The sequence below is a fragment of the Acyrthosiphon pisum genome, chromosome A2 (genome assembly GCF_005508785.2).
Source record: "Acyrthosiphon pisum isolate AL4f chromosome A2, pea_aphid_22Mar2018_4r6ur, whole genome shotgun sequence".
Lineage (NCBI taxonomy): Eukaryota > Metazoa > Arthropoda > Insecta > Hemiptera > Aphididae > Acyrthosiphon > Acyrthosiphon pisum.
In genome coordinates, this window is record NC_042495.1 from 77,986,218 (window position 1) to 77,996,572 (window position 10,355).

Sequence of the window (10,355 nt, forward strand, 5' to 3'; positions counted from 1 at the left end):
ATATCTACGGTTATTTTTTTTAAAGTTACACCAAAAACCAAAATCGATTTTCTCGAAAACAGATTTTGCGTAAAAATTCCCGTTTTTCCTTAATTTTTCTTTTGTTTTTCACGGCGCTTTTGAAAACTATTGGAAAAATTTTACTTTTGACCCCCCAAAGTACCAACTAGATTCACTTTCCTATCAGAAAAGGTACTGTTGAAGAAAATCCAAGCACTTTTACTGTCCTAAAACGTGATGACAGACACAAAAATAAAAAAAAAAATAAAAAAATAAAAAAAATAAAAAAAAAAATAAAAAAACACACATCATTGTAAAATCAATACATTCATCGTTCCACTCAGAATCTAAAATAAGTAGTTATATAAATCTGATAAATAAATAAATAACAACTTTATTTTTAAAAATACTGGCATACAATAGGTACTAGGTTAATAAATAAGTAATAACGAATAACGTGATATGTGAACACCTTGATAAACAAACACGTACCAATATCTACTGATGTTCATTTCTTCGTACAATCTACAATCTACATGTCAATTATAGTTTAAACACAGCTTTAAGGAGACTTACCTATGAAATCTTACATATGCGAACATAGAGCCAACTGTAGCCAAGCTCCACCAACAACTTTAACAGCCCTCCACCCCTCCCAAACATTAACTTAATTTTTTTAAGCTTATTCAATTTTATATTAGTATAATATTATAAAAGGCTTCGGCCTCCCCAAATCTCAAAATTACCGCATACTGTACCCAATTGTATGTACATTTAAGTTAAAAATACACGAATATGCAAATACAAACTTCAATTTCGCCATTTCATAAGACAAATTTATAACTTGCAAGCAGTCCCGAACCCTATAAACAATATATTTATTAGGAGGGAAAATGTTAATGGGGGTGGTTAAACACGATTTTTGACCAAACAAATAAAATTGTATTGATATTTATAGAAAAAAATTGAAAATGTCTGCAAACCACGATTTATGATAGTACTATGGTACTTAAATCGTGCTGCAAACGAATAGAAAAATTTTGAAAATTTTATCAAACACGGGAATTTATACAATAAACACATGGTGTACATTTCAAGTATCTACGGTTATTCGTTTTTGATTTACAGCAAAATAAGAAATTCACTACATGAGAAATCGAGAGAATATCCAATATTGTAAAAATTTGAACTTGAATGCTCATAAAAATTTAATTTGACTTTCCAATAGACATTTCTTTTAAATAAAAGTAAACTTATGAGACATTTTATATTAAACTTTCAAGTATTAGATTTAAAGTGAAACATTTTTATGATAATTTCCAACTTAAAATAATTTGAAAATAAATAAATCAATTTGCAAATTTTCGTGATTATTACGCATTTTGTAAAAATTTGAACCTTAAATGTTTATAAAAAAAATTGTGAGTATATATTTTTAATATTTTTCAACTGTCATTGTACAATATATTATAAGGATCGTTGTATTAAATTTTCAAGTTTTTTGATCCATCGAATAATATTTTATTGATAAAAAAAAGTAAAAAAAAAAATTTAAAAAGAATATGTCCGTAAACGGCCCAAAACAAGTCAAAATATTTTGAAAATTGTATGGTGTATAATTAAATTATAATAAGGACATATAGGTAGTGCGATTATAGATGTGATTTCTGCTGATGAGTAGTGATGACTAAATAATATAAAATAATGTATAATACTATAATGTTTGATAAGGTCAAACATTACGTTTGTTAAATTGGTAGATACCTACGCATTATACAAATATATATATATATATATATGTATAGGTACAATAATATAGTCTATAGTCCAAGTTCATAACATTTAGAGTCCAAGTTCATAACATTTAGAGTTCAGGCATTGCAATTATGATTTATGCTATAGTACTATAGTATAGTACCTACTTATATATAGGTAGAAGTACCTATCACTATAATATTATATATTTATATTATTTATATTATAGGTTTCACTTTGTCATTGATTATAAATACCTACTAGTAAAATCAATGGTACTACCTAGGATAATGTACAAGCTTTATTCAGTAATCGGCCCCCGGTTCATTTTTATAGGCAGTGTTCGTTAATTCTAATTTGTAATGAATTAATATTAATATTAAACACATTTGTTTAAACTACTTTTGAGATATACCTACAGGATGATTTTAATTTTTTAATTTTGAAACCTTATTAATGTTTTGAAATGTCCACATGAGTCTCATATATCTAGGTAATTGTTTTACAATATATTAATATATTGTCACAAGTTACCTATAAGTACTTACATAGTTATACATTTATTTAATAGACATAATACACAATAAATTACATTTGTACTACTCAATAACATATAAATTAATGCATTTTGACGTTTTATAAAAAAATATATCTATACTGCAGATAAAGTTGTACATGATCAATATAAAAGAAAAAAAAAACATCTTACCTAGCTGATTATAAGTCCAAATATTGATGACCCTGCAGACGCTGGTGTTTTGGATGGGCCACTGAAGCTAGGTTCAGAATGGTATTATTCCCCCTTCCACCATAATTTATTATTCTAATTGAATACATTAATTGTAATAGCATAGAATAATAGGTTAGGTACCATAGCACCAATAATAGGTACCATGATATAATAAAGTTATTATATAATTATGATAGGTACCAGTGTCCAGTATAAATATAAGTGATTATAAGCCTCATAAGCTGTCTAGATTAGATTTGCTTCCTGGAAAACAATTCATACCACTGTTGTAAGGCAAGTGTATGAACTTAATAATGTATTTTAATGTTAAAAAGCCATTCTATAACAGCTGGATAGGGTCAAAATTGAAAACATTACATACATTCAATTTAATATTTTACTTATTTAATAATTGTGGCAATCAGTTAATAATATATTACACTGTTTTGTAAATTATATATTATATACCTTGGTAATGTACATAATACATCAATATAATTTTGAAAAAAATATCTTTAAAAAGTATCCTTCACGATAGTAAGTACTTATCTATCGGACATGTTCACTAATCACAATTCAAAATTGAAAGTAGAGAAGTTAAGATAAATTTATAAAATTGATTATGTACCTAACTAAAAATATTTTACTTTTGGTATAATATAAGATTTTCATTGTTGAAAAATCAAAATTTTGTATTGTTGTGTTTAGTGTATACAGTATACTACCTATAATTGTTCTATGCTATAACCTAAATAGCCAGAAGTCTTATTTATTAGTACATACTTCTCAAATCCATAGTGAACATTTTCATTTTCAGACACCAAACTTTGTGTTGGGGTTCACTAAAAATAGGTGCTGACTTACCCACTTTTTTAAATTTTGATGTGCCATACAAAATTATATTTTGACATTTTTGTGATTGTACAATAATTACCCCACTAGTGGCATGATCATAAAAAAAATTTGTGTTGTTTAAATAATTTTAGGTTACCTACCCCTCATAATACTGTTATACCGACCTATAAAATGTACTATTTTTCATCTATTAATACCCACCCACCTAATTTAAGGTATTGTTTGAGTAGCACTTGGACCCTATGTTACACGCCACTGCCCCGCATGTCACCAAAGGTTAATAATTATACAACTAATATAATTATAAATTAGTTATTACTGTATAAATAAAAATAGGATACATTATTTAGATAAGGTTATTTTATAGTACTTTATACACCACTGAAAAATAATGCATTTTAACCATTTTTTTGATTAGTAACAATAAGGTTTTACTATAAAAAAGTGTTTATTATTGCTCAATGAATGTCAAATTGAACTAACACATTAATTTGTACATACACAATTATTTACACATTTAATAATAATAATATATTCATACAATTAATCTTCTTCCATAGTTTCATCTTTTTCTAAAATATTAACAGTTTTATTAATTTCTGGTGATGCGCTCAAGTCATCTACGTCCATTTTATGTAATTGTTTGCCATCAGTTTCATCAATTGTTATGGGTACAATCTTTTCATTTTCCTCTATTATAGCACTTTCATTTTCATTATCATTATCTTCAGAATCAGATTCTAGTCCAGGAAGGTCAGACCTAATGATTTTTTTCTCAACAGATGTTACTGCTTCTCCAGGTTTAATCCAATCATCCACTGGTTTAATTTCCTATAATACAAAGTAACAATACATTATCAATAACTATTACCTACATTGGTATTATGCATAGATGCTTTAAAACAATTATACAATAAGTACATACTTGGTGAACTTGTTTTAGTTCCTGAACTCGTTGTAAATAATAATCAAATACATATTTTGCTATTTCAGGCATATCTTGTACTATAAAAACTTGACTTTGACCCTCTACAGGACTATCAAGTAGTCTATTAGTAGGGTAATAATCATCTGGTAAAAGATGTAATTTTAGTGGCCGTTTTGTTAACTAAAAGAAAAAATTAAAGTTATAATCGTTTCTCAGTGTTGATTAATTTATATTATATAATCTTACAATTTTGAATGATGGTGATAATTCAAAGCAATTGCTAAATAGTGATACATTAGCAAAAACATATAGACCTAGCCTTGCTCTTGACATAGCAACAACAAGACGTCTAACATCTCTTAAATGACCAACAGTTTTTGTCCTTACTAATGACAATAGTACATAATCATTTTGCTGACCTTGATACTTATCTACTGTAGTCACCTGTAAATTAAGCGTTGAACCTTTAAAAAAAATACTATGCTTTAGAAAAGCAGTATTTTAATTATTACCTTGTGGGGCCAACCAATGAGCGGGTTAGAACCACAGCGCATGTTTATGATTTCCCTGATCAAATGTTTTTGACCATTATATGTACTCAAAATAGTAATTTTACTAGCAGGATAACCAATTAGTCGCATATACATGTAAACAGACACACAATATTCTGCTTCTGCTAAATTCTAAAAATGTTATACATTATTGATAGATGAAATATTTATTTAATATTAACTATAGAATAACCTGGATGAAATGGGGGTTTGGTTCAGTTTCTCCAACACCATTAAATAACCCGACATCAATTAGCTGGTATTCATAAGAGAAACCAGCATTGGCTTTATGGTATTCTGGAGCGGTTAACACATGGTTAAGATTTCCTAAGTTATTATAACGCCAATTATATAGTTGACTCAAACTAGAAATAATAAGGTTCACAAATAATTCTGTAATTAATATCCATTTAAAAATACGATGTATTGAATAATTTTAAATACCTAGGTCGTGAACGTCCTTGAGCATCTAAATCAATAGTAGGAACTCCTAAATTGACCATGCGTGTAAATAATGATTGCTCCATATTAGAATATTTTTGAAAAGCCATATTTTTAATAACTGGAGGTAATTGATGGTGATCACCAATCATTATCCACCGTTTTAAGCGGCTAAATCCATCATCAGAGTTTTGAAGTAATAAAGGAATAAAAGTTTCTATCTCAAGAATTTGAGCTGATTCTTCCATTAGTATATTATCGTATTTAAAGCCAAGCTCTATAAGTTCTTTACGCTTTAATGCCGCATGAGTACATGTCATTGCTATTATTTTAACTTCTTTTACCAATAAGTATCGAGAACGATCTAAACCAGTTCTAAGTAATTCAAAAGCTCGGAACTCATCTAATTGCTTGAATATTTTTTTGATATGCCTATTAAAGAAAATATATATAATAATATATTAACAAATAATTAATTAAGTTCTATAGATTTAAGCGATACAAGGTCATATATCACTATAATATGCATTATGTAATAATGCATATTTATAAAAAAATTGTTTACCTAAAACAACCTCTTGCGATCTCTTTATCCTCTTCTAAGTTTTTACATTTGAATAAAGGCTGAGGAGCATCACTGAAGAAAAGATCAAATGGGAAGTTGTCCTTGACAATATTAATTGAAATTACCTACGGTTTTAAACATTAATATTTGATATGTTGACGAAAATTAATTTTTTGAACTTACACCATCAGAATTTTCTTCCAGATTTTTCAATGTTGTTAAGTATTTATTCCATCGCGGAAGTACATGGGACCAAAAAAAGTGCATAGCTGTTTCACAAGTGTATGACATATCTCCCTTTACATCCATTAGGTCTTGTAAACGCTGTACTTCATTTAACAACTGGAGTCTTTTTGCTAGAACATAATTTACTCTTCCATACCTAAATAAGAGTTGATAAAGATTAAATATTGTATTGACTTTATTAATTAACATTAAAATAACTTACCGACTAAAATCCTTATCTGTTTCTAAAGCTTCTTCTCCATGTCCCAAACGTAATAAATGTCGTTCATCAATGTCTAATGCCATAATTTTTTCAAATAATTGATTCAATGCTTGATTAGAATGTGTCACAATCAATGTACGTTCATTTCTCCAGTTATGGTATAAATTTGAAATTATCTGTACAGCTACATCTGTTTTGCCGGTTCCTGGGGGTCCAACAACTACAGTAAGACCGGGTTGCATACCAGAATATATTGCTTCAATTTGTGTTGGTGTAAAATAAATCATATTCCTAACAAAAATAAGACATGTTTGTAAATTTATTTTATAGAATTTAACTTTAAGTATTTGAAACATTACTTTTTAGGTTGATTATACTTGTAAGGACCTCTGTTAACAGTTTTCTCAGATTGTACAATAGCCTTTTTTAGGGTTTTACCGTTTGAATCAGTAGTTTCATGAAAATGAATGCTAACAAATAAAACAATTGTTAAATGTATACTTAGAAAAAAAAATAACTCTAACTAACCGATATGGCGGTAGCATTTTAGTAGGATTGTTTTCGTGTGGAACTATTTGATGATTTGGAAAACTTAATAACAAGTGATCCATGTTCAAAAATGTATCATTAAAGTGCATAACTTTTATCCTATTTGGCATTCTAATAAATACAAATTAAATTAGTTTGAAACATCATATAAAATGATGATAATTAGTGTTTTCAGAAATAAAATTTTTCCTGAAAGAAACAATAAAACTGAAATTATTGTATTAACTTACTTATCATAACGAGCTGCTGATGGATCACCGTATCCTAAAATAATATCATGAATCCATTCAGGTACAACACATTCAGTGTTCATCAAATGGCGGATAGTTTCCAATACAGCTTTAAAATTATTTTCTTTAGGTTTTCTTCGCATTATTATGTTAAAAGTTTCATAAACATCCTAAATACAAAACAATAACTCATGAACATTTATTGACGGTAATATATATATAAAAATATATATATACATACAATTTCTCCAGCAGCAACATTATCAAGATCTGCACGGTATTGATTACAGTCCAACCAAACACGATATGTTCGTTTTTGGCCAGGTAAGACTGGTCTTGGATCGGGTCCTTCTTCAATTACACGACCCATATTGTCTAACATTCCTTCTACTTCACAGCCTCTAACACAGACTATTGCGGTTTGTTGAAGGAATGGCTTATGATAGTCAATTCTAGATCCTAAAATAAATATTAATAAAAAAATATATATAAATAACATTTAAATACTAATGTCTACCTTACCTATAGGTAAAATTGGTTTAACTGTTAATAAGAAACAAACATCGTGTTTACGAAGGTTTTCCCATTCCTCTTGAACATCTTTTTTCACATTTAATGTAACTATAACATCAGCTCGAACTCTGGAAGGTTGTAAATCACCTAAAAAAAACATTACATTATTTAAATACAAAAAATATATATTATATCATTGAAATTTGAAAATAAATAAATTTATTTTATTTACCAAGATTGGGTTTTGCTACTTCTACAACAAGAAAATTATCAATAGGTAATGCCATTTTGGAATAACCACTAAAGTAAATGCTTCCATCTTCAGATTTGCTAAAATCAATTTGAAATAATAATTATTACTAATAATATTGTTTTAAGTTTTTTAAAACTCACTCAAATAATCATTAATAATATAAGTTATAATTACATTTAATATACACTCAAAGAGGCATTACTTACCATGGGTTCATCCGAGTAATAGAATCTTCAATATCTTGTCTAATTTCATCTAAAAAGGACATATATAATGAAAATAATGGTGTTAGATTTATTAAATAGATGTATAAATAAAATATCAACAAATTAAAAATCAAACAAAAAATAAAAAAAAATCTAAAAATATTTAAGATTATGAGAAAAACATAAAATGTCATGTTTTTAACATTTTTCTGTGAAACCTTTTTTAGAAATTATTTTTTAGTTAAGAGGACACTACACTCGCATTCGCTGTTTCTGTCTTAACAAAAGGGTAAATTGGGATCCACTCTCTAAGAAACCGCAACTCTTTCAACTTGATTAAGAACAAACAATAACAGACATTGGAAATACAGTAAAAAAAAAAAATATTAAAGTGACAAAAGTAACTCCGGTATATTACCTATTTACGTAGCCACTAAAGATATGCCTAAAAACGTTGTACATTATGATAAATGGCACCCATCGGATAAAACCAAATGGAACCATAATATAAGCAAAATATTTCATTGTAAAATCAAAGAAAAAAAAATGAAACGTTTGAATCATACTTGAGTGGTCTCTGCAACAAACAATACCAATCAGTCGTTGTGGAAATTCACAAGACACTCAAAGAGATCTTATTTTGAGACCACCCTGTAACTACCTATAAGGAAGACATCACCTGAGCACGCAGCAAACAAGAAAAAGATACACTTGATATCTTGAAAATGTATTTCTACCAGTGCTGTAGCCAGGGGGTGGGCACTATGGGCACATGGCCCCCCGCCCCCAAATTTTTTTTTGTTTGTTTTGTATTATATTATAATATATGTTTGATAAAAATTAAAGTTAAGGCTGTCAAAAGCAAACTATTTTGAAGGGGTCGTATTTAGAAAATATTTTACAACAATCGTTAGTGCTGTGTGACTGTGTGTTTAGTGACTGATCATTAGTGTGTGTGAGTTCTCCGAATGCTTTATGTAATCAAAGATAAATGACAGCTATGTTTCTTGGAGTTGATCAATCACGTCACTATATTTTGTGATCAAAAAATGTTCAACTTGCATGTGCCACAAAACTCCCAAAAAGAGGAAGAAAAATTCACCCAGTACCAAAAGCCCTATTTTAATTTTGAAAACATATTTGAATTCTTTAATCTCTTTTCTGAATTATGTAGGAAATGGATTTTTTGTTTGTAGTGTTATTTAATTAGTATATAGGTACTATATAGTACCAAATTAATTTTTTTTTCTTCAAAATTCACTTTTACTTTAGTATTACTAAAAAAAAATTTGAATTATCTTGTTAGGAAACAGATAATTGAACAAGCTAACCAAAGTAATTACACCTAGTAACAGGAACATTAAATGATGAAGATCCAAGACACAAAACCCCTACTTTATAACGCAGAACTGCCCAACTACTACATAAAATTTTCAAGGTCACTTGAAATAGAATGGCACCAAAATGTGTTTCTTAGCGTCGAAATAGTCAGTTCACTTTCACAGCTTAGAATGAACTTTCAATGTTATTGTACCCAGTTTTAAAATTTTAACCATAGAACTTTGTCTAAACTAGTAGTACTATTATACCCTCAGGGGGGTACTAAGCAATTAGTACTACGGGTTTAGCGAACCTGGGGCCCCGAGCTACCCTCTCCATGGGTATAATGGAGTTGGCGATAGGCTAACAACCTATCCTGTAAAAATCCCTTGTTCAGGAATCAAACATAAATTTGCCTCGGAATTGTGGATCAAAGGACTTTGGACTGGAAAATTGGAAATCGGCATTACATTTTGGAACCTGGAATGTACGCACTTTATTCAAACCTGGAGCAGTAGGAACAGTAGTTAAAGAGATAGAAAGATACAAGTTAGGAGTAGTGGCACTACAGGAAATGAGGTGGCAAGATTCAACGGGTTCAATGCAAATAAGTAATACAACGCTGTTTTTTGGTGCTTGTGACGGAAGAAGACAAGCTGGAAGTGGATTCGCGGTAAACAACAAGCTACTAACAGCTGTAAAAAGTTTTAAAGTTATAAACCCTAGATTAACGATCTTGACACTGGATATAAAATGGTTTGGAGTAGTCTTCGTAAATGTGCATGCTCCAACAGAGGACAAAGATGATAATGAAAAAGATGATTTCTACTCGTTGTTAGACAATACACTGTGTGAGATACCAAGAGGCTGTGTACAAATCATATTAGGAGATTTTAATGCAAAAATCGGACGTGAAGAATGTTTTAAGCCGATAATAGGAGGGCATAGTCTACACCAGTTATCGAATGATAATGGGTGCAGACTTATTGACTTGGCACGGGAAGAAATCTA

The 10,355-nt window shown here is 29.0% G+C and overlaps 2 protein-coding genes across 2 annotated transcripts in view; both read right to left on the reverse strand.

Annotated features, from left to right (window-relative positions):
* LOC100159463 (UDP-glucuronosyltransferase 2B28) overlaps positions 1-2,597 on the reverse strand; it is an 11,110-nt gene extending 8,513 nt beyond the window's left edge. The window contains exon 1 of the mRNA XM_029489988.1: positions 2,465-2,597. The gene's annotated coding sequence lies outside the window, so the exon portion shown is untranslated. The remainder of the gene's footprint in view (positions 1-2,464) is intronic.
* Positions 2,598-3,769: 1,172 nt separating this feature from the next.
* LOC100168357 (RNA helicase aquarius) overlaps positions 3,770-10,355 on the reverse strand; it is a 19,921-nt gene continuing 13,335 nt past the window's right edge. The window contains exons 11-26 of the mRNA XM_001944478.5: positions 8,025-8,073; positions 7,798-7,895; positions 7,575-7,712; positions 7,294-7,511; positions 7,053-7,222; positions 6,802-6,933; positions 6,633-6,743; positions 6,274-6,564; positions 6,009-6,207; positions 5,826-5,950; positions 5,264-5,692; positions 5,013-5,184; positions 4,781-4,951; positions 4,515-4,712; positions 4,266-4,448; positions 3,770-4,171 (exon numbers count right to left, since the gene is read on the reverse strand). Coding sequence (XP_001944513.1) covers positions 3,884-4,171; positions 4,266-4,448; positions 4,515-4,712; positions 4,781-4,951; positions 5,013-5,184; positions 5,264-5,692; positions 5,826-5,950; positions 6,009-6,207; positions 6,274-6,564; positions 6,633-6,743; positions 6,802-6,933; positions 7,053-7,222; positions 7,294-7,511; positions 7,575-7,712; positions 7,798-7,895; positions 8,025-8,073 — 2,972 coding nt within the window. The 3' untranslated portion in view covers positions 3,770-3,883. The remainder of the gene's footprint in view (positions 4,172-4,265; positions 4,449-4,514; positions 4,713-4,780; positions 4,952-5,012; positions 5,185-5,263; positions 5,693-5,825; positions 5,951-6,008; positions 6,208-6,273; positions 6,565-6,632; positions 6,744-6,801; positions 6,934-7,052; positions 7,223-7,293; positions 7,512-7,574; positions 7,713-7,797; positions 7,896-8,024; positions 8,074-10,355) is intronic.